The sequence below is a fragment of the Aristolochia californica genome, unplaced genomic scaffold, assembly GCF_029961685.1.
Source record: "Aristolochia californica isolate CCGP_79_NKW_82.1479 unplaced genomic scaffold, dmAriCali1.0.hap1 SCAF_4, whole genome shotgun sequence".
NCBI classification, from domain to species: domain Eukaryota; kingdom Viridiplantae; phylum Streptophyta; class Magnoliopsida; order Piperales; family Aristolochiaceae; genus Aristolochia; species Aristolochia californica.
In genome coordinates, this window is record NW_027182103.1 from 5,159,950 (window position 1) to 5,184,643 (window position 24,694).

Here is a 24,694-nt window from a genome sequence, read left to right on the forward strand (position 1 = left end):
ACTATACTAGATGTCCCATTGCTCTAAATCGGCTACATGGTCCTTCAATATGATTATTGAAATTTGATTCTAAGTTTTCACCTTGTTTCACAATTTGTAGATCAGATTTCAATTTTTTGGCTAAGTCAACCTTGCATAAGTTTGAATATCAAATGAATGTTTCAAGGGGTTTTTTTCTACTATGAATAAGCATTGACAAGAATGTCGAAGAATGAGAACCCTTGTGTATATGTTGTGTATTATAAATAGATGATATGACATCTTATTAATTACTCATGTATCACGCCAGTATAGAGGCCACTTCTCTTGTCGGCAGAAGTTGACTGCAGCCAATAAGGGCTCCTGGGCCTACGACATAAAGGGATCCTGTTGCTGAATTGGATCTGAATTCGATTACTGAAGTAAATGGCTCAGAAATAAGAAGTGGCTCGAACTTGAACCGCGGACCACGAACCACTGCTCCTGCCATCGGCATCACCGTTATCAGACACATCGCTGGCCCCTTCCCTTCGCCTCTTCCATCTCCAGGCCCTAAGTTTCGGAGATCTCTCGATTGCTTGACGATCGATAGATCTGAAATTTCCACACAGTTTGGGGATCTCTCTCTTGGCGTTGAGCGAAAATGAATATTTTCCGATTGGCGGGGGACGTGACGCATCTTCTCAGCGTTCTTGTTCTGCTGCTTAAGATCCACACCATCAAATCGTGCGCAGGTATCTTTTGATATCTACATGTTCTATAATTTGACGAATCTCGTTGTTATTTCGCGGATGTAATTACTTGTTTCCTTTTTTCTTTCGAATAATGACTTTCTGTGAGATTTATCGTTCTACGTCATTTTAGTCTTTGAACAAGTTACTGTTTTTTTTTTTTTTTTTGGTTTTTTTCCAATTTGGGGTGGTTATGTTGTAAGGTTTTGTAATGCTATTATTTGAAGTTTCGTGTGTGACCATGGCTATTTCACTCTTTGCATTGAAAATCTGATGTTTTGCGGATTCTCCAGCTAATCTTCTGTATGCGGTTAATTTAATGTGTTTTCCACGTACCCCAACGAAAACACCTAAAGGGATGGTTATCTATTAGACATTATTGTTGCATTATTTGCACATTTGCGTAGATCTGTTCATTTTGGATAGTTGCGTGTTTTCCACGTCCCTCGACGAGAACACCTACAGGATGTTTATCTGTTAGACATTATTGTTGCATTTTTTGCATATATCTGTTCATTTTGAGTAATTACATCTCTCGTTACCCTGTTAGACTATCTTCTTGAGGCCACTAGGCTGCTTTGATGTTTGTTGTTTCTAAATTATCTACTGATCGTAGGTTAATGATTGATAGTTGCTTGTTTTTCTCTTTGGCCTTGTGAACATATATTGAATAGAAGACTATAGTTACATGTCAACCACGGTTGAACCTCTAAACATTTAATCGTACTACCTGTGACTGAGGCAAATAATCAAGTGGTGCAGACAATCTGGTAAAGTTAAAATCCCATCTCTTCTCTCTCTGCTGTCTTGAACTTCTGGGGCTCTTCAGCAGCTTTAAATAGGAAAATTTTCTACATTAATGATGTAAATATCCATATTTTCTTTTTAAAAATAAAATAAATATCCATCTTTTCCATTACAAGTAAGTTGGCGTACAGATGGCATACTCTCCTTTCAGTTATGGATTTCTGTGGAACCTGCCAGCTTATTGTTTATGAGATCAGCGCTCCTTAATACTCTATATGTATTGTTAAATTGGGTCCAAGGCCCTATTCCAAAATGATTAATCAACTTAGAAAACCTCTTTCCCAACTAATAAAGTCAAGATCTTTGTACTCACTAATCCATGTGGGATTATTCTTTAACACTCCCCCTCACGTTTAGACCATCTTTTGTGGTTTTACAAATGGATAATTTAGGAGTAGGCAGTTTAGGTGTAGGCCCTCTACATTGAAGCTCTACAAGTGGATAGTTTTAGGTGTAGGCCCTCTTTTGTGGCTCTACAAGTAGATAGTTTTTAGGTGCAGGCCCACATATGAGTACCTGCTTTGATACCATGTTTAATTTGGTCCAAGGCCCTATCCCAAAATGACTAATCAACTTAGGAAACCTCTTTCCAAACAATAAAGTCAAAATCTTTGTACTCACTAATCCATGTGGGACTATTCCTTAACATGTATAATTTACCTGATGCTCTTTAGACCCCTTCTATGAAATAACAATTGGGAACCTCTGATGTAAATTTCTGGTCCTAGTACTTCTGCAATGCTTCACTTTCTTTGTTGTCCTTTCTCTTGCTCCATTCCATTTGTCTATTTAAGTGCAGCATTGGATATTGGGTAGCATTGAATGAAAAAAATGCATCGCAAAAGCTTGGTGTGGCAGTTTATTATGTAAAAGTTGACTATATGGACAAGTTGTAAAAGGAAATGTGAATGTTTATGCTCTAAACCAAAACAGATTGCTGTAAATGTGCCATTTAAGAGAACATAGTGGCATAGAGGCATGCGTTAGATCGGAAGTCAATTCCATGGTAGTCAGTTGCAGTGTACAGTGAACCATTTGAAAGGGATCATCTGTCTGTGGTGAATTTGGAATCCCACTTTGTAAAGATGTAATAAGAAACCATAAGTGGTCAGGGTGAGCAAGTGTGAAGAAAATGGACATACTTTTTTGGAATGGGCTAAATGACAAGATGAAACCACTTTTGGTTAAATCATGATATGCATGACATGCATACTTATGTACATTTTGAAATGGCGGCAATCTTTGGGTTCCTATTACATTTTTTTAATGTTTGTCTGACAACAATATGAGATTCATCTTCCTTGATTAAGGAATAGGTAGTAATGGAATCTTAATAGCAAGTGGTCTTCAGATCCTGTGATTGCATCGCTATCTCGAAATGTTTTAAGTTTGAGGAAAAAATTTGATTCATTCTTTTTGCCATTGTTTTAAAACTCAATCTGGTCATTGATCTAACTTATAGATAATATTTTTCTTTCCAAAAAAACTTATAGAGAATATTCTAAAAGGAGTAGGTTACACTTAGATCAGCTGCTGAACTTTATTTTTATAAATTCAAGAATTTTATATGTCATACTATCACAACTTGCTAGTGTGAGAGTTATAGTTGACGTGTTTCTTACTATGACAGCAGGTGACATTGTAGCCCTAGTGGTTGCTTTCTCACATTGAACCTAGTAGGGCACTACTTCCAAGTCCCATTCTCTACTTTTTTACTGTTTTCAAACAAGGAATTGGACTCAGCTGGGTCAGGTTATCCGGGGTATTTGTTGAATCGACCTACTCGGTTGAGTTTTCCTTGGGCTCAAGGGTCAAGTTTTTGACCTGGCCTGATCTGTGGGTTCTTGTCAAAGGAGTTTGACCTACTGGACTGGGATTTAGATCATTGTTTTTTTCTAAAACATTTTTGGGTGGATTGATTAACTAAAAGGCCACAAGACAGAAATAGTGACAAGGATAATGGTTAGGTTGTATTTTATTAGTAATCAGCGTTTGTCTTATCTGACCAAAGGGGAGTTGCTTTTATTGTCTGCCATTCTTGTTGTGCTTATGCAATTTCAAATTGTCTTTTTAGGGGTGGGGTGTGGGTTGGGGATGCTTGGATGAACAAAACAGAAACCCACTTAGATTTGGGCTTTGGATGGGTTTCCGCAACCCTGACCCATGAAAACTTGACCTGCTGTTTAAAAATACATTTTATTCATTAAAAAAATAGAAAATTTTCACTTGAACAATGGTAGTGCATATAAAATTGTAATTGTTGTATGTGTTGTTTAATTCTATGATTGTACTTTTTTTTATCTATTTTCTTTAAGTTTTTATGAAATTTATAAGATTATGTTAAAGATTGAATAGGCGATAGGCTGGGGATGCAGGGATGGGTTGGAGTGTAGGAGAACATAGTGGGGGGGGGGGGGGGGGGGGTGGACAGGTGTCTGGGCAGGTTGGGTTTTCAAAAGCTTCACCATGCCCACCCTATAGTTACGAACCATAAAGTGCAACTATAGTAGAATACATTTAGTGAAGAATGACTCCAAGCAAGCATCTGAAACCTTCTCATATCAGTAACGAAGACCTCTGGTGTAAAGAATAGGGATTCTATCAACTTCTCTGAGTTCTACATATGCGGTCTTTGTGATTATCTATTTTGTTATGTAAAAAAATTACTGGAGTTTGTTTACTGCTTTTTTTTGTTCTCTTTTATCATCTTTGTGAGTGTTTCTTGTTAGTCTGAGATAGCTTACTTGTCTTTCGAAGTGTATGCTTAGAACCACCTCTTTTTTTTTTTTTTTTTGGATTTTTTCATAAGTTGCTAGGAGTAGGCTTCAACTAATTGTTCTTGCACTTGTTTGTCACTTTCTTCTGTGACAAAGACTAGATTGATTAGTGTAGCAATGGATACATCCTTGCCACACATGTTACAGTCTTCATGCATGCTTGGTATCTGAGCTTTGTATGGGACAGAAGTATCTTTTCAGCAATTTTTTTTCTTAGAGGAAGTGTAGAGAACACAATGTGATACTCTGATTTGGTCTACAAAATTCCTCTTGATACTTAAATATTTGATAGATTTTAGAGGTTGAGTGCGACATGTTTTTTTTTTTTGAAATAGTGCTAGTGTGCGACATGGTTAAAGAAAAACAAAGACAAAGAAAGAAAGAGTTTATTAGGAACAAGCTGCCCCTTGCTAGTGTGTTCTCCTTTATACTCAACTTCCTCCTTTTACAAGTTGTGAGACCCACTGATGCGGACAACCTTTACATATCCAACTTCAGTTTTTTTAATTAAACTCTGAAGAGGCTGTACCTTCTGTGAGATTGCTTCCCCTATTCTTAAAAACATAAATGCTAGCCTTTACACTTCTACCTAATTGACATTAGAAATGAAACATGAATAGAAGTAATACATAAACACTTCAGATAACTACTATTAAAACTACTAACTACCAGTAGCTAACATTCCGCTTTCCCTACATTGAACATTGTCCTTGAAGTTTAGTGCCTTGTGGCTCATGTCATCCCTTGCTGCCTTGTGTTACATCAAATCCTTCACCATCTTCTTCCTTTGTTGCTAGCTCACCTTGGTCGTCTATGACGAAGAGCTGCGGGTTGGGGGGGGGGGGGGGGGGGGGGGGGGGGGCAGTTAGCGCACTTGGAAAATAAATTATGTAGGGAAGGGAATTCCAGGGCGATCTACTTTTGTTAGATAATATATATTTTTGTATTAGTGTGCCTATAAAAAGTTCAATAAGACTACTTTTTTGTGTTAGGGTAACCTTATGGAAAGTTCATGAGTAATTCATTAATAAAATGGCTTTTGGCTGGAAAGGTTCACTCATGCAATGATTGATGTTTAGTTACATTTTTTACTTAAAACATATTTATTTAGTAAAAAATTAAAGTACTGAATATATAATAGTTGAAGTAAATATTTAATAAATGTTAATAATCTTTGAATTGGATACCATAAATTTTAATATTAACATAAATTAAAAATTAAATTCATAATTATTGAAATGATTAATATAATGAATTTTCCAATTGAGTTAATTCGATAAATTATTAAATAATTTATGTTTGGTTTTTTAAAATAAGCATGAACTAACGATATATTTATTTGCTTAAAGTAAATAAATATATTTTAAAAAATTAAAATAATTAAATAAGTTATTGAAATGGTCAAGTTATTTTATGTGGTACTTATATTATTTAATTAAATAATTAAAAAAAAGTTTCATGATTTAAATAAATTAGGTTTCTTGTTGTAGTTTAAAGAAAATAAGAATGGATAAAATTGTATTTGAAACCAATTATTTAAGGAAAAAGGGGGAAGGTGATGGCCTTCCTGTCATGGCTGGTTCGAGGCCTTCAAGGAGAGACGAGAATGGAGGCCCTCCTCAAAGAAGGGGATAGGAGAGGTCCTTACTCCACACTTGTTTGAAGGGGGGATGGGAGAGGCCTTCCTACTCCTACTGCCCCCTTCCCGTGACGGCAATGACGAGAGTTGGAGGGCCTTCCTATCCCCCCTTGGTGTTATTGTCGTCCGTCCCCTCTTCTCACGATCTTCATCAACATGATTAGAAGATGATGATAGTGAATTGTCACCTAGAGGTGGAATTTCGCATTTGTTGAATTTATGAAAAAGTGAAATACTTCATTGACATCAATAACTTGTTGTAATCAGAGTACATGAGCGTCTATTTATAATAGAGGAAGGTACTAGAGTCCAATTACAATAAAACTACCCTTGTCCCAATTACACCCAAACTCTAACACTTAAAGATAAGTCCTAACATAATTAAATAACTCAATATAGATAAAAGACATACATAACTCAAACTAAAACTCTTCTTTAACGTGACCATAAGATAAAATACTTTTGTGAGTCCTTGATCTTCCAACTGATGTGATAAGGATGCCAACTCATGGTAATCATTGTGGGTCCTACTTCTTATGGGCTTGGGGCCCATCTTGTGGGCCTTTTTTTTTTTTTTATGAAGATGTAATTTTATTTAAAAGAAGTAAGAGAAAACTACAAAACTACAAAAGCGGAGGGTGCAAATCCTTTACAACGAGAGATTGCAGGAAAGCTCCCTCCTTGGCAAGTACATCTGCTGCCGAATTAGCAGATCTCGGAATGTAGACCAAATACAAGAAAAGGAAGATACAATATCCAAAATCTCCCGTGGGTCTTCCTTGGTTGTGTGACCCATCTTATAATAATCTTAGATATGTGGGCCTTCCTTGGTCGTGTGGGCTTGAGTGTATCTTCCAACACTCCCCCTCAAGCTAGGGGTGAGAGAACAACATGAACTCCCAACTTGCTGTAAATGATGTATAAAATATTTTTGTATAAAATGGCACATCTTCCAATATGCCTTCATCTTCCAATACTCCCCCTTACGTTGTTGCGTCCTTCATTGAGGCCCTGTGGCATAATATAAGTGAGAGTAAAAATCACTCCTAGCCGGTAAACTATTGCTCTATACTCCACTCCTAATACTGGATGTAGGGCACACTCCGTCTTCTATCGGAAGTGTGTCTATCGGTATTGCTCCGAAGTGTCCACCACCGTGTCCCTCCATAGGACAACGACTCTCAAGTGGTATGAGTCATAAAAGCCATTACAGGGGGGGATACCATAGATTTAATAATAAGTTCCTCCGTCATGGACTTCCAACCACAAATAATTTTGATTTTTTTGACGGGGATGAAGTTCCTCCGTCATGGACTCCCAACCACAAATTTTTTACGGGGTAAAATAAATGATGACATGAGGCCATCTCTTCTTCAATAATAATGTCCCCAAAGAGACATAATAACTGCAGCTGAATATAACACGACCATCTTCCAATACATATAACATGAACCGAAATAATAAACCTTGTAGAAGGACCCATGAAATAATCATAATCCGATATAAATATTTTTTCTAAGATGCACAAGCTTAATCTTTTGTGCTCCCCCTTTTTTGAATATTTTGGTCACATAAACTTATCCACAACATCAGGAATAAATACCTCTTTTTTGTACTACTTGTACTTTTCCCCCTCAAGCTGGGAAGTAATGGCAGTGATCCCAGCTTGGATCAAATATCATAGATGTAGCAATAGGCCTAAATAAAAGAGATGTATAAATAAGCCCTCAAACCAGGGAGAAGTGAGATATTTTCCTGATATATCAACTCAAAAAGTGACACAAAACAATCGGCTTAAATTCAGATTTTCAATATAACAGAATACCAGCATGACCTTTGATTCTTCCAATGCGAATATATCTTTAAATATAGATCAGATTAACATAAAATATAATTATCAGAAGATAAATAATCTGATAGATTTCGGTCTCTGTCATCTGGCTGAACTAAGTATTGTTTCTCCTTTTTTTCCAAAATGACCATCGACTCTTCCAGGAATAATATCTCCTTATAAAAAAAATCATACCGAGAATTTTTTGAATAGGTAAGAAAATAGACTTAGGTATCTTTCTTTTGATATATAATTCTCCATATAAAATCTCTTTCTTGATAACATAAAATACCTCGAAAGTTGAGGCTTTCTGTTGCCGCTCGAACCTCTTTTTCAATCTGACCTTTGCTGCTTCAAATATCGATTTCTCTTTGTAGATAACTCAGATAAAAAAATTGGTTGAATAGGTAAAAGAATAGACTTACAAATCTTTATTTTGATATATATTTCTCCATATAAAGTCTAGTTCTTGATAGCAAAAAATACCTCGGAATCTGAAGATTGCTGCTGTTGCTCGAACCTTTTTGCAATCTGACCTTCTATCATTCAAATATCGACATCTCTCTGTAGATAACTCCAATTGGAACAAATCTTTTTTTTTTTGGAAAGTAGACTCAAATATCTTTCCGTCCATATATAATTTCCAATATGAAAAACTCCGTATAGATGTAAAAAACGCAAAGAAAACTACGGGTATAGGTACTGAAAAAAATAACTACGAACCTAGACTTAGGGTTTAGGGTTTAGAGAAAAGGATCACATTACCTTCGTGAGTTGACCAAGTCAACTCACAAAACCTGCTCTAATACAATGTTGAATTTATAGAAAAGTGAAATACTTCATTGACATCAAGTTGTAATCAGAGTACATGAACCTCTATTTATAATAGAGGAAGGTAGTAGAGTCGAATTATAATAAAACTACCGTTGTCCCAATTACACTCAAACTCTAACACTTAAAGATAAGTCCTAACATAATTAAATAACTCAATATAGATAAAAGACAAACATAACTAAAACTAAAACTCTTCTTTGACGTGACCATAAGATAAGATACTTTTGTGAGTCCTTATTGATCTTCCAACTGATGTGCTAAGGATGCCAGTTCATGGTAATCATTGTGGGTCCTACTTCTTATGGGATTGGGGCCATCTTGTGGGCCTTCCTTGGTCGTGTGACCTATCTTATAATAATCTTAGATATGTGGGCCTTCCTTGGTCGTGTGGGCTTGAGCTTATCTTCCAACAACATTCTTTCATTTTATGAAGGAACAAGACAATTTACTTTTTCTGGGTGACGTATATACACACCCAACATTTCTTGTTCACTAACACATTTTTGTCACTTCTCAAGGGATTTCACTTTCCATCCCAACTTTCCAAGTACTGTAGCAAGCCTTGAAAATGTTTGCACTTGTGTCGCAGAGTCCTCTAATGACAATGTTTTGAAGACAACATGTTAGCCGAGAGGGTGGTTGTGACCTATAAAAGCTGTTGTTTTAGGATTGTGTTACGAACCTGAATTAGGAAATAAAGAAGCAGGGTTTCATGAGTAACTTGGTTGGAAGAGGAAGAGAGGAAAAGAGAAAAGAGATAAAAGGTAGGAAAAGAGAGGATCAGAGAAGAAAGCAGAAGAAGGAGAGAGAGGGAACTCGTCTAGAGAGGAGAAATATTGGGAGGAAGAGGTGAATCCAAGCATAGCACATGTTCCTTAAGCATTCATTAAGTAGGAGATTATATAACTAACTTAGACATTAACTTCTCCTAATTTTAAGCATTAATTTGAATCCTAGATAATTTAACCCTTCTACGTTGACCCTTAACCCTCCTGCCCCCTTTTTACTAAGTTATATCTACATTTTTTGGGTACATTGCATTCCATCCCTGTTTGAGGAATCTCGACCTTGAGTTTCAAATTTGACCAGTGGTGTGGTTGTCATCCATTGTCCCATGGGCCAACATTGTTGAAGACAGCTTCAAAAGGAGAATGGATTTGTACTTAAGTCATAGGCCACCCGAAAGGCATTTGTTGTGGTGGACACACTGCTGTGGCTGACCAAATTAGATGCAAAGAAGACAGGTGGTCTTATCATAAGAACTCTGTTAGCTCCTTGTGTGCGCTAGGAAAAAGGTTCAACAACCAGTTTTGAATGTTAGTTGGTACTTGGAGCTTAGCTTGCTGACCAACGATAAAAGCAACCTACATTTACTTGTTTGACTGACATGATGGTAGATTAAGATGAAGGCTCTTGGGCTGCACGAAACCATTGGTTTTGCTCCTTGGTGAGCCATGAGGCTGAGGTGAGGTTTCCATCACAAACAGTGTTGGTGCTGCCCCTTCCAACTGAGAAGTTGGGAAATTGTTGAAATTTAGGAAGGGCGAGGTGTAGTTGGGTGCTATCTTTGACATCTGTTGGTGGCTTTGATGGCTGAGACAACTTGTTTGATTGGGAGTTTGCTTTAGTTTTCAACTTTTCGTCAAGAGTGACCTTTGCTCCTTCGGGCTTTGATATTTTTCAGAAGAAAATTTAGGTTTGCAACTGATTGTTGCGTCGGAAACTGGATTGAAAGATTTTTCTTTAGAGATCGATTTTGCTCTATAAAAGTCGGATTTTGAATCTTATCTAGTTGAGAGAACATCTTCACCACACAACATGATCTTTCTTGACTGGAAAGATGATTTCTCCGTGTTGGTTGATCGGTTAAACTCAAAACTGGATTTTCATGACAACTGGACTCTTACATCTTTGTTCAAGTCATATATTACAGCACAAAAATGTCATCTTGATGTTGTAAAAATATCAAATTGTTTTTAACCGAATTTTGGAGTAAAGAAGTTAGGCTTTGTGAGTAACTTGGGTGGAAAAGGAATAGAGCAAAAGAGAAAAAAGAGAAACGATAGAGGAATGGAGAGAGGAATAGAAAAGAAATGAGAAGGAGAGAGAACTTGTCTAGAGAGGAGAAATTTTTGGTGGAAGAAGAGAGAATTTAGGAAGAAAATTTGGTTTTGTGCAAGCATACTACACGTTTCTTTTATTAAATAGGAGATTGCATAGAGTTGGAATAGGAAAAAGAACTTAAGTAATCCTACACTTAAACACCAACTCCTAAATTGACTTTGGTGTCACTTAACTTTTAAAAACAGAAACTCCTAAATTAATTGGGCACCAGCTCTCTCCAAATTTCAGGCATCAATTAATCTGAATATCTAGATTAACTTTCTCTTCTACTTAAAGCTTAACCTTTTTACTAATGGATTATTGACCACTGGTAATTTTTGAGAGATTATCTACAGCTGACTTCCCTTTAGCACTCAAAATGTGATGTCTCTTCTCATGCATGCGAGCCAACTCAATTGCCTCCACCAAGATCTTTGGCTGAAATACCTGAACATCAGCTGCTAACTCTGTCTTCATTTCACTAATGAAACTCTCAATGTGTCCTTTCTGACCACCATTTATTCGGTTGGCTAGGCATTCAAATTCTTTTATTGTTTCCATCTGATTCAGTTTGGGGACTAGGTTGCGTCAAATCCTCATGTTCTATATTTTCAAAAGAAATCATCAAAAAGCACTATATGGGTCCAACCAACACATAAGGTTCTTATGTATCACTTGTACGATGGGATTGCTTCTTCTTCTAAGTGGAATGAAGTGGGCAATTTTTTTTTGGTTTTTGCTGTCTTGTGAAACTCAAAGAATTGCTCTGCTTTATATATCTGGTCTTGACTTAATCTTTGTATCTCTCTCTACTTTCTGATAAAATGTAGGTTTTCTGTTGTCTCCCACCTACCCATCCAAAGAAAAGAAAAAAAAAAAATCATGGTCAAACTTCTCTCACTTTCTTGTCGTACTTTCAATTGGTTGAGTCTTTTCATGGAGTAGTTTTAAGCAATGCTAAATCCAAATCCTTTTATGTTATCATCCTTGTTGTAAGGCTGTCCATTGTAGAGGACATGGCTTCAATTCATATCAGCTTGAGAACATGTCTCTAGAGCTATAGTTCTCTCAGAACTTCCTTCTGGTCTTAAACTATATCTGTCTCCACTAATTTTTTTTGAACAATAGATGTGCATCAACATTGTGGTATTTTTATTACTGTCCTTAGTGGGCAGGGAGAAAAAGCATCAGATATTTTTTTGTTGATTTTGAAATACAAGAACACAGAAACCACACCTATATAACCTAGTTCCCCTTTGCTGGTTCTATGCCCTCCCCACTAAACCTTTGGTTCTACTGCTCCAATGGCCTACAATGTTTATTCTCTTGTGCCAAGATACGATATTCCTATTTGATCTATGAAACTTAGTCTTGATGCTTACTAAGCGAGATATTTTGGAGCACTTAGTGTGGCATGAAATAAAGAGATAACCAAATATAAACAATGAAAAACATGGGACAAGGAGGGAGTTTGTTGCGGATTTCAAGGCTACCCCTTACTTGTGTCTTCTCCTTTTTATTTCACTTCCTCTTACAAGTTGTGGGATCCATATGAAGGGATGCCCGTTATCAAAATCTGCTTCAGTTCTTTAATTAAATTCTTCAGTTCTTCATTAAACTTACAAGCCATATGTCATACCTAGTGTGAGACTGCCTAGCTCCTTTACCTTATTGTTAATAATTTACATACTAGCCTTTACACTTAAGCCCAAATAAAATTAGAAATGAAACATAATAAAAAAATAAACATATCATTTCAGACAATAACTATCAAAACTACTAACTACTGGTAGCTAACAAAACAACTATCAGTTCATCCTTTGCAAAGGGGGAGTGCCAACTAATGACTCTGTCACCTTTACTAGAAATGATTATAAAGTCACCCACTTGAGCCTCAACTCTAGTGTTCTGTTAAACCTAAATATATAGCGGTAGAAATTAGTGTTCCAATTTCTTTTATTTTCAGAATAGAGAATGGTTGATAAAGCAGTCGTGATGCGTGTAGCTTATTCATTTATGACAACTTAATAAGTGGTCAGTTGGGGTAATTGTAATTCTCTCTGATTGGCTAACCTGGCACTTGCTACCAAAATTGACCTCAATGCTGGGAATGTGTACAAGCACATCAACAGTGCTTGTCTATCAGCTCATTTATGCAAAACATGATTTACAAGGTAAGGTTTTGTCTCTGTAGCTTCTGTAGAACCTGATTAGCATTTTTGCTACATAAGTGAGGTTCATGAGTAACAAGCTACGTAATACCTTGGCGTCATTCCTATGATTGACACCTGGTGGAATGCTTTAGAGGCCGGTGGTTCTTCGGCCTACTGTTTCTCTAGAAAATTAAAGCTTCTGAAAGCTTGAATTAAAGAATGAAAGCTTTCTCCCTCGACTCCTTTGCTCAATGTTCCTCCTTCCTCTCATGAATTAAAGAGCTAGACTTGATCTCCTAGACCTGTAACCTCATCCAAAGCGAGTTATCTCTTCATTCTGTCCTCAAAATTGAATTTAATTCTCTTGTCAATCAAGAATGTACCTATTGAAAGTAGAGAGTCTGATTTAAACGCTCAAGGAGGGTGATGGGAATACTATGTTTTTCCACACCATTGCCTCGTCCCCGCTGTTGGCTAATAGGATTTGTTTCCTGAATGTCAATGGAGATCAAATCTTAGATAGAGCTGCGATTACTGATAAGTATGTCAATTTTTTTATTTTTATTTTCAGATCTCTTCGAGGAAAAATGTTGGTCTTTCCCTAGCAGCCTTCCCTTCGAATGGCTCCCCTTGACATGCGAAAAAGCTTGAGGCCCTTTCAGAGAAAAGAATGTTGAGGATATTATTTACACTGTCACTGCTAATAAAGCACCTAGAATGAACTGATTCACTGCCAACTTTTATCTTGCTGGCTGGAATTTTCTGAAGACTGATATATTGGGTGTTTTATCGGAACTCTTGACAAAGGGCTAGCTAGCAAGGCAATAGGGGCATCCTTGTAGCCCTTTTTCGTAAAAAAGATCGGTAGCTCCTCTGATTTGACTTCCGCGTAGTCAACCTCATCTCTAGTGGATGCAAAGTCATCAATAAAGTGCTGGCTGAGTGAATAAGTGCTACTCTTGCCTTGATGATTGGTTCTACTAAAATTAACTTTTTTGGGTGGTAGACAGATCATGGACGCTACCATTTCAGCTCACGAGCTAGTTTATCATTTTAGTGGAGCACAACGTCAAAGAGTAGTAACGTGGCAAATGAGTTTTAGAAGAGGCGGCGTGATTAGATCTACAGTTGCATCACCTATCCCTATTACTCCTTCCTTATCAATAGAGGGGCTGGCACACACTTCCTAAGCTCGAGGGGGATTCGTTAGGTGAGCCCCTCTCCCCCTCTTCAATATTGTTGGTAAAGTTCTTCACTCCGTCTTTCTTGTGGCAATAAGCAACAATTGGCTGCTCCCTGTGGGGTACAATGCTGGCTTGGACATCCCACTACTTCAATTTGTCGATGAAACATTTATTTCTACCAAGCGTCAATTTGGCAAGTGATAAACCTCAAGGCCCTCCTCACCTTGTATGAAATTTTGACTTGTCAGAAGATTAGTTGGGCGAAGACAGAGAGCTATGACATCAATATCCAGTTGGATCTACTATCTAATATGGGAGAAATCTTGGGATGGAATGTTGATCAGCTATCCACGAGATACCTTGGCCTGCCATTAACTATGAAGAAGCCAACTAGCACCCTTTAGGTTCCCATTATAGAAATGTTCAAGTGTTGCATCTCTACTTCCTGTCTAAAGCAGGTCACCTTACTCTAGTAAAATCCACTTTTGTGGGTCTTCTGATATGCTCTCTTTAACTGCCCAACAACTGTAATCAATAAACGGGAAACCCTTCTAAGGTGCTACCTATGGTGGCGTTCCTCAAACACATTTAAGTATCACCTTGTTTGGTGGGATGATGTTTGTGTCCCAAGATGCGAAGGTGGATTGGGTATGAGAAAGCTGAAGGAGATGAATGATGCGTTGTTGGACAAGTGGATTTGGCGTTTTTTGCAACTAGTCTACAGCTTTTTGGAGTTTGATTGCTGCAAAATATGGCTATAATGCTGGCTACTAGCTCCCCACTTCAAATGGGAACTTATCTCCCATCTGGAAGGTTATCCTCTCTCTTCTCCTGGATATACAACATCAAGTTTGTATCCGGTTCTGGTGTGGAGAAAGAGTCAAATTCTGGCTTTGACAGATGGCTTAATGACCCTTTGCTTGCTGAATGTTTCCCTTTTTCTTCAGAATTCTAATGATGTAAACATGGTTGTGTCTGAGGCAAAACCAAGAGAATGACTGGCACCTAAACCTGAGAAGAAACCTGAACAATAACTTTAGAGGCCAGTAGATTCATTTCTAGTCTGCACTTCACTACATTGGAGGACATGGGCATGACACGATTATTTGGAAGGGGACCTTGAATGGGAGCTTCTCTGTTGCATATCTCAAAACTCTTAGAAAGCCTACTGCCAACTTCAGCAATGCAGGAATCTCCATATGGGAGCTCCTTGTCCCCCTGAAATGCCTTCTCTTTGGTTGGTGGTATTTTCAGATATTGAAGTGGCACCACCATTCTTTCCTATGCTGATGGCATCTCTGCCAAACCATCAGCTGTCCTCCATGGTGTTTGTATTGCCACTGCCAGATGCTTTTCCCACCTCATAGTTGATGGGGACTCTTCGTCAGTGATCTCCTGGGGTAGTAAGAAGGTTGAGCTCCCATGGTGTTTTCTTCCTCATTTTGAAAAAGTTTGAGATATTACTCACGACCTGACCTTATCATGGATTTACGTCCCTAGGTCTACCAGCACTAAAGCAGACAAGTTGGCAAGAGCCTGAACTTCTTTACTCAAGCTTAACTTAATTAGTCCTTTGTAAATCATGTTATTGTTGTCTGTCTTCATCTTTTTATTTGGTTCCTCATGTAATTGAGGTGACCTCCCAGCTGCTGGGTGGTTCCTCCCCCCTTTTTCTATCCTTTCTAATATATTGGGATTACTTTTCAAAACAAGAAAAAAACATTGAGCAAGGTCTATAATTGGTCTTGATCGAACAAAATTAACATTAACCTGGTTAATTGTAGTTTTATGGCTACGCTCCTTGCTTTCAGTCTATGAATACGACCAAATTATTCATTATAAACTGCTGCTAGTCATAAATTGGCTTCCAAACTGGCATTTGATCGTTTTACATCATATTTTGCAATTAAAATCAGAAATTATGAAACCTTTATATTTTTATCAGAAAAGTCTCAATCTATTTTGTGATTATTTTAAGAGAAGCTCAAGTTCCATCTTTGACGTACATTTATGGAGGTTTCTGTTTATTTATTTTCTTGAAGTCTTTAAGTCAGTATTTTTACATTAATTTTTACAGTGTTCTTTATGTGCAGGCATTTCTCTGAAGACACAAGAACTCTATGCTCTTGTTTTTGCTTGTAGATACTTGGATATTTTTACTGATTTTATCTCTTTGTATAATACCATCATGAAGTTGATTTTCTTGGGGAGCTCATTTTTAATAGTCTGGTACATGAGGCGCCATAAGATAGTCCGGAGATCCTATGATAAAGATCAAGACACCTTTCGTCACTTTTTCCTTGTGTTGCCCTGTTTATTATTGGCCCTACTAATCAACGAGAAGTTCACTTTTAAGGAGGTAAGCTAATTAGAAATCTGCCTGATTTCATTCATTTTTCATATCGCTAATTAATGTGATTGTTCAATGAGATTGTTTTAAATTCTGTTTGTGGCTAAAACAGGTGATGTGGACGTTTTCATTATATTTGGAAGCTGTTGCTATACTTCCTCAACTGGTTCTGCTCCAGAGGACTAAGAATATTGACAACTTGGCAGGGCAATATGTTTTTCTTCTCGGGTAAGTTGCCATCCCCTACACTTCTTGGCAGTGCTTGTGCATTTGCTGTCATATTATGTGATTGTTTTCATGGTCCCCCTAGTTTTCTCCCTACATCTTACAATTGGATGATAGTGTTGTCAGAACTGGACCAGACTAGCCGGTTCAACTCGATTGAACCGGAACTGGATCCTTTTCTATTTCTCACATAAGAAAAACAACTTTGGCTTAAAATATAAATACCTGGCTGGTTAGTCTGGTCTGAACCTGAATCAGACTGGTTAGTTCGGTCCGGTTCAATCATTATCTTATGCAGAAATGGTGAAAAAAGTATTACTAGAGAGAGGATTCAGACTCACAACCAAGGACGTATATAGAAAAGGTAGTATCAACCAAATGAAGACTGGTTCATGTCTAACTTCAACAAATAATATAATTGGACTGCTCTAACCCAATTGGACCAAAACCAATCATCCCACCGATTTAATTACCGATTCGGTTTTAATAATATTGGGATGATACTTATGATTTTTAAGTGGCTCTGTATGTATTATCACATTTTTAAGTGGCTCTCTGTAGACAAGCAAGACATACTTGTGCACTAATGATCAAGAAATGGCAAGATTTGCAGTGTCTAATCTCTGAAGTCATCATTATCATCATTATCAGAGCCTTATTCATAAATATTCAGTGTCTTGTGTCTTGTGTCTTAGCCAAAACCAATCATCCCACCGATTTAATTACCGATTCGGTTTTAATAATATTGGGATGATACTTATGATTTTTAAGTGGCTCTCTGTAGACAAGCAAGACATACTTGTGCACTAATGATCAAGAAATGGCAAGATTTGCAGTGTCTAATCTCTGAAGTCATCATTATCATCATTATCAGAGCCTTATTCATAAATATTCAGTGTCTTGTGCCTTATGTCTTAGCCAAAACTTGAAACAGAACATTGATTTAGTCTTTCACTAATATTATAATATTGTGGTGGTGCTTTTTTGTTTGTAATTTTGCTTCTGTTAGATGATAATTCTTCCTAATTTCAGTTCACTGTGAGCTCAATAATGTAGGAATTTGGGGCATATATTTTGATTGTCTATCTAATAGATATTTTTCAATATCAATTCAGAGCATATCGGGCACTGTACATCCTGAATTGGATATACCGCCACTTCACCGAACCACATTACGTGCACTGGATAAGTATGTCAAATTCCGGAGTTTCTATTACTACTACAACATTGATCAATTTTCTAATTTACATGTTTGTATCTGTTGCTTACATGTCTTTTGCAATGTTATTACAGCTTGGATTTCTGGTCTTGTCCAGACACTACTGTATGCCGATTTCTTTTATTACTACTTCCATAGGTAAATTACCGTCTGCATTAGTGATGACAAATCTTTTATATTCTTTTTATTTGCATATTATCAGCTCATCCTCTGTTCAATTGCTCTCAGCTGGAAGAACAATGTTAAACTCCAGTTACCTGCTTGACCTCATCTGCGGCTGTTTTTGGGACCGGCAAGGTGATGGATGTATCCTGATAAGCATGAAAAAAGCAGATGTGTGTTCCAGGTGTATTTTAGATTTGATATATTTTTTTTTCTCTTTCGACTCCTTCACTTTTTAAAATGTTGTATGGGGCTGTACATCATTGTTCAGTAGAAGGCCATTTTCCTGTTATCTGTAATATGTGAAATACTTCCTCCATTGGTCCAGCCACCAGGTCAATATTTCAAATTCTTTTATTGAAATCATATGGACTCTATATATAGTGGCTGTTTCCGTTAGAAAGAGAAGATCTTGCCCGGAGGGGGTGGGGGATGGCTGTTTACTCCGGTATGTGATTCTACCGTGTCAATTGTGTATATGTGTCACAATTGCGTAACGCTGAGGTCCAGATTATAGTAGTCATAAAAATCAACTTATATCATACCTAATCTACCAATAAAGTCGTACTAGTTATAAGCATATTCTCATATGTTGACCCAGGTGGTCAATTGAGGACAGAATTAAACTTTTAAATTAATGCATAATTAAGTATAAATAAACATTTAAGTTAATGTAAGCAAGCACAAATGAGGCAATAGATTTTTACTCTGGTGTTGAACTGATTTTCTACTATAACACAAAATGAGGTAAAAATAAAAAGTACTTCAACCCCAGTAAATCCAAATCATGTAACTCTCATGTTCATCTATTAATATAAAAAAAAATACTTGGATTGTGAAATATTTGGAACATTAACAGGCTCTAAATATCTGAATGAACTAAAGCAAATGTAATAAATTAAAGCCACCAAAGGTTTGGGTTTCTCTTGATCTTTTGCTTTAGCATAATCAGTCTTCTAGTTCGGATTTTCTTTTATCAAACTCAATAAGTGGAAGCAACCAAAAGTTTGGGTTTCTCTTGATCTTTTGGGTTAATCGTATAATTATATTCTTTAATCCTATAATTATATATATAATTATATATATATAATTCAATACGAAAAACTATTTGGTAGGGAATATACGAAACTGCTATCTCAGCTAACCATTACAAATAAAGAATCGAGAGACCTCGTTGGACTAATACATAAACATTTTGTGCTGGGATCCTCTCTGTTTTACACCCCAACCGTACCCAGTAGAATAAATATTATACCTTCTTCACGTTGCCACTAAAATTAAGCTGAGGATCCCAAGCTCCCAGGCAGGTTGAAATGAGAAAGCAAACTCGGGGATAATCCAGTATATAATTCATGGCTGTTTGGCGTTTCTCTTTCGTTTTTTCAGTTCAAAGAAGGTATAAAGAAGGCAAATGTAAAGCATGAAGGTTTTTGACCCTTCCCGATTGAAGGTGATGGATGGCTCTCCATCCAACTATGTTTGTCGTTGTCCTAGCACTTGACGACAACTTCAAAAGTCTGCAACTTGTTAGTAGTTTGTGCTCTATTTAAATTTTATATTATTATTATTGAATCGTTACGGATTCGGTTTGTGGTTCTTCTCTGTTCTTCTCTTCTCGCTAACCAAGTTCTGGAATAGAAAATTCTATTTTAAAAAGAAACATTAACTATTTAAATGTTTATCTAGCTCGGTTTCCCATGTCCGCTGCAGGGGTCGTAGACTATAGGGTTTTGAATAGAAGTTTTGGAACCGTCTTCTGTAGATCCACGGTTGCTGCTTTCGGGTTTACGATATCTGTAGAATAGCAGGTGTTAGTGCTTGAAACGCTGTATCGATTCTAGTTTCTAGAGTATCTGTCGGTTCTGCACCTAGTTTTTGAAGATTTACTGGACTTCACAATTGGGTTTTCAATATCTTTTTAAACTGTTCTCGATAATAGCAAGAAATGCTCGACTTCAAATTCAAAAAGTCGAAAATAAAGAGACTTACCCATTGATCTCAATCCCAAGTCGCTTATTTCTGCGTGATGGAAGAGAAAGGAGTGATAAGTCAACTGATAGGAAAAGAAGAAGAATCAGAGCTGCGACGCCGTAGGTTGACGTTCTTGCCAGACCCGTCAAACCGCTCTCCATGTTTTGATCGTAGCCTGAGATTCTTCTGCTCTGGGTCTTAAACATTTAACACATGGCTTCTTTTTCTGGGGATTTTGGACTTAATTGTGGAAGCCGTGTTCCAAGAGTCTTCAGTGGATATTCTCAGACTGTAGGATTCAAAGCAACAGAACGAAGTGGGTCTTCGTGTTCTTCGTCGTTGGTTTTGGATAGTGAAAAAAGGGAGCTAGTGACAACTCCCGTACGTTTGGGGCCTAAGGGGGTTGCCGAGGCAAAGGCAAAAACAGCTTTGAAAAGCCACAGCGAGGCGGAGCGCAGAAGAAGAGAAAGAATCAATGCTCATCTCACTACGCTGCGGAGTATTGTGCCCAGCACTGGCAAGGTGTTTGTTTTCTTTTCTCGTTCTCATCTACACTTCCCTAACCTGTTTATTTGCAGTCAATTGGACTTGGTGATTTTTTTAAAATCTTCATTAATGGTTTGTAGTCGACATTCTGTTAAAGTGATCTACTGATCCTACTTTCAAAAGATAGCGTTTAAGAGGAAATTCTTGCCAATGGAGAGATGTTTCAAATCATCTTTTAAAGTGGTCCATCAACTGTCATCTATTCATTGACCGTCTGTCATTTAGTTTCATGTTTTATGATCTGGAAGGATTGTCTCTGCTTGACGTTTACTTTTCTAATATGTTATCAATTTTTAAGCATTTCTCACTGGCTTTCCTGGAGCTGAAATGATCTTCACAAACAATCATTAGCTATCTGATGTATCAAAAATTCGAAAATAATCAAAATGCTCACCTTGCCCTTAGCCAGGGGGGCAACTAGATTTTGTGTTCATATTTGCACATTTTAACTAATTTTCAAAGATTCTGCTCATCTCTCTAGTTAGATATCGTTTCAAACTCACAAAAGTAGGATTCATTATGGTGCAAAAATGACTAAATAAAAAGCTTTAAAAGGCTTTGGCTCAGATTAAATTTGTCTCTTGGGCCAAGAGATTCCTGTCAACTTTTGTGGCCTTTATTTTTAGTGTCCGTCGTTTACTATGGATTTCCGTCTGCGTTTTTTGGTTCTTTCTTTTCTTGCTTTAGTATGTGGATTGTTTAATTATTAATGGAATGTGCATACAGATTATTCATTGTCTTAGACAGTCTTCTGATATAATATTTTCGTAGGAGATGCAAAATCAATTTTAGAAAGAGACTCTGTTGGAAGACTAAAATCCTTTGTTGAAAAGGGATCAGTAATGATCCTTTGTTACTGCTCATAATGCTAAAAGATTATAACGAATATCCTAGAGTCCATTTAGTTTTTGCAGAATAAACACTACATTTATAGTTCACTAGCTTCTGTTGGTTGCTTAATATTGTAGTTTTTATGCATTTAGAACTAATGGTGGAGGCCTCTTTGGTTGTAGAATCAATATTTTGTAGACAAGTTGCATGAACTTATTTTACATTTTTTAAAAGGGACTTGTTTTACTCTTCTTTTTGAAAAGGGACATTTTTTACTCTTTGGACATTACTTTTTTTTTGTTTTTCTCATTCTATTACAACAGATTGTACCTGCAACCCCAGGCCGAGTGAGGCGCAAGCCTGAGACCTCGTGCTAGAGAGAACCTTTGTTTGATTGGCTAAGCTTTGTTGTATTAGCATTTGCTTCCCATTGTAGATCACCTTCCTCTATGTAGTTTGTGATGTTTTCTTCGAGTGCACATGAGCATAAGAAACGAAGAGTTTGTATTGTGTTTTTGGGAAGTAAATCATAAAAATCTAGAACATTCACGATTGTGATATATATTGATCCAATGCAGATGGATAAAGCTGCACTGCTTGAGGAAGTGATCAGTCATGTAAAGGAACTGAAGAGACATGCAGCTGAAATCAGCAAGCGATATGTAATTCCAACAGAAGTTGATGAGGTCAAAGTAGAACCTGATGTAGATGAAGTCAACACAGGAACATTTCTAATAAAGGCATCGTTATGCTGTGAGGATCGGCCAGAGCTTCTGACCGATCTAAAACAAACACTTCAATCTCTAAGTCTAAAAACTGTTAGAGCAGAGATCTCAACTCTGGGTGGCAGATTAAAGAACGTGTTCGTGATGGCTTGCGAAGGAAATACTGATGAAATTGAAAGACGGGTTTTTGTAAGCACTATTCACCAGGCCTTGAAGGCTGTCCTTGATAGAGTCTCTTCTTCAGAGTTTTCAGCAGTAGGGGAGCTGAGTAACAAAAGGACAAGGCTATCTCTGTTGGAGTCTTTCAGCTCCTCGTCCTAAATCCGATTCATGGAAGGTGAGTCAAAACTGTGTATTTGCTGTGTCTATGTTGTTGGGTAATGAAGGACTCGAGTGATCGATCTCGGTGCATAGGGATGTTTGACTGAAGTCCCAAAACCCTGTATGTGGCTTTCCAATTCAGAGAATAGTCATCAGAAGAGGTTTTATTGTTATTTGGAGTGTGTGCTATAGAGAATATAATGTATTCTTATGAGAATCTTCAGGCTTTGGCAAAGTTGTGTATGTGCGAACTCGTGTCTTTCAGGTCTACTTTAAATACTGCGTGAGAGAAGCAGGTTAAAAGTGAAATCATCACAGGGATTTAGAATTTAGACCTCTTTGTAAGATTCTTTTAGCGAACCAACCAGTTACAAGGTTTCTAGTGTGGAACATTTCATCTAAAAGGAAGTCGATTTGTAAAGGATAGTGATCTGCGTGGTAGAGAATGCAGAGTGTGTAAGCGACTGGCGAGCTCTAGTTGGAAGAATCTGATACTCAGTGTTGGCTGAATTTGCCAAATCCTTTTTCCCCTTCAACCGATATGGACAAATTCTACAACGATTTATGTCCTTCGGCTTTCCAGGTAAATGTGAAAATAATGTGTGAAAATCCTGAAACCTAAAGCTGGCGTCCAACCTTAGAGGAGAGGAGAACAATCTGTCCTGTGATTAGGGCAAAGCTGATTCCTCTTTTTACTTACAGAATACATCAGATAAATAATGGGGCCTGTTTGGAGACTAAAAAAAGAAAAGAAATGAAAATGGGAGAGAGTATTTTCCATTGTTTGGTAGTAGATAATCGTGGTTTCTCTCTTAGTTATAATGTTTTTATTTTTAAATGATGGAATTCCAAGAGAAAAAAAACACGAAATAGAAACGGTAGAGAAAATTTTATCGGGTTGAAAGAGGTTGCCCTAGTTTGTTCATAAAGACACACATTCTCTTCTCCAGTTCTCTTTCCTCCCTCAACGAGCTTCTTTTGTCGGAAATTCTCTTCTCCAGTTCTCTTTCCTCCCTCAACGAGCTTCTTTTGTCGGAAATTTCTTCGTATGTCTCCCTTAGCTAGCTTCTTCACCTGGATTTATGAGGGGGAGTCGGTATACAAATTGTGGAAATCTTGATACTATCTAAAACAATCTCCTCGGGCTTGGTTTGACAAATTTAGCCAAACAATGTTACGGTTTGGATTCAATAGACGATTTGTAGATTATTCCGTGTTTGTCAAGAATACTGTAAAGGGGATTATATTAATGGCAATTTATGTAGATGATATTGTCTTAACTACTAGTGATGCAAAAAAAATAAAAATAAAGATATATAAGGAATTCAAACGAAAGATCTTGGACTTCTAAATTTTTTTTTTGGGTATTAAGGTCCTCCACTCAAAACAAGGAAGTATGTCTTTGATCAACTAGACAACACAAGGATGATGGGATGCCAATCGACAAATACTCCTATGGAAGCTAATACAAATATGTGTGCAAGCTCTAGTGAAGATGTGGATGTAGGCAAATATCATAGACTTACAGGAAAACTCATTTATCTTACAATGACCAAACTAGATATATCATATGTCATAAGTGTGGTTAATCGTTATATACATAAAGCACAAGTTATTCACTGGCAAGCTATAGAGAGGATCCTCTGATATTTAAAAGGAGCTCTAGGCTTGGGACTTCTATATAAATGTCATGGTCACTCTCAACATTGAAGGATTTGCGAACGTAGATTGGGTTGGATCACCTGATGACAGGAAGTCTACCTCTGGGTATTACACTTTAGTTGGAGAAAACTTGGTTATATAGAGGAGTAAAAAGAAAAATATGGTTGCATGATCCAGTGCTGAAGTAGAATACAAGGTTATGACCTATGCAGTCAGTGAACTTCTATGGATCAAATCCCTTCTTACTGAATTGGGGTTCCACAAAAAAACTCATATGGAACTATATTGTGACAACCATGCAACCATCTACATTACTTCATATCCATTCTTCCACGAAAGAATAAAACATATTGACGTAAATTGCCATTTCATACGAGAAAAAATTCAAACTGACATTTTTTCTCTGAAACATGTTTAATCTCAAGGACAAACGATAGATATACTCACAAAGTAGGTCACATCGAATATACATACTACTATATGCAACAAGCTGGGTATTTACGATGTTTTTCCTCCCCTAGCTTGAGGGAGAGTGTTGAAAGATGTAATCCTAGTATAGTGGTAATGATGTAAATTATATTTATTTCTTGTCCCTTTCCAACCCTCTTAGGGTAAAGGGCATTGAATTAATTTGTAAGATGTTC

The 24,694-nt window shown here is 37.1% G+C and overlaps 2 protein-coding genes across 2 annotated transcripts; both read left to right on the forward strand.

Annotated features, from left to right (window-relative positions):
- Positions 1 to 418: 418 nt before the first annotated feature.
- LOC137962515 (ER lumen protein-retaining receptor-like) lies at positions 419 to 18,368 on the forward strand. Its single transcript, XM_068809419.1, has 6 exons — positions 419 to 713; positions 16,132 to 16,397; positions 16,501 to 16,616; positions 17,729 to 17,802; positions 17,907 to 17,970; positions 18,061 to 18,368. The coding sequence occupies exons 1-6, from the start codon at positions 623 to 625 to the stop codon at positions 18,095 to 18,097; spliced, it is 648 nt and encodes a 215-aa protein (XP_068665520.1). The 5' UTR covers positions 419 to 622; the 3' UTR covers positions 18,098 to 18,368.
- A 1,110-nt stretch (positions 18,369 to 19,478) lies between these two features.
- LOC137963781 (transcription factor bHLH30-like) lies at positions 19,479 to 22,686 on the forward strand. Its single transcript, XM_068810984.1, has 2 exons — positions 19,479 to 20,487; positions 21,921 to 22,686. Exons 1-2 carry the CDS (start codon positions 20,179 to 20,181, stop codon positions 22,386 to 22,388), a joined length of 777 nt encoding a protein of 258 aa, XP_068667085.1. The 5' UTR covers positions 19,479 to 20,178; the 3' UTR covers positions 22,389 to 22,686.
- The last annotated feature ends 2,008 nt before the right edge of the window (positions 22,687 to 24,694 follow it).

Excerpts from the sequence above, each read along its gene's own strand:
- LOC137962515 (XM_068809419.1), top strand. The coding sequence starts at position 623 with ATGAATATTTTCCGATTGGCGGGGGACGTGACGCATCTTCTCAGCGTT. Across the intron at positions 16,398-16,500 it reads AGAAGTTCACTTTTAAGGAG|GTGATGTGGACGTTTTCATT; the intron begins GTAAGCTAATTA and ends TGGCTAAAACAG. Across the intron at positions 16,617-17,728 it reads CAATATGTTTTTCTTCTCGG|AGCATATCGGGCACTGTACA; the intron begins GTAAGTTGCCAT and ends ATATCAATTCAG.
- LOC137963781 (XM_068810984.1), top strand. The coding sequence starts at position 20,179 with ATGGCTTCTTTTTCTGGGGATTTTGGACTTAATTGTGGAAGCCGTGTT. Across the intron at positions 20,488-21,920 it reads TTGTGCCCAGCACTGGCAAG|ATGGATAAAGCTGCACTGCT; the intron begins GTGTTTGTTTTC and ends GATCCAATGCAG.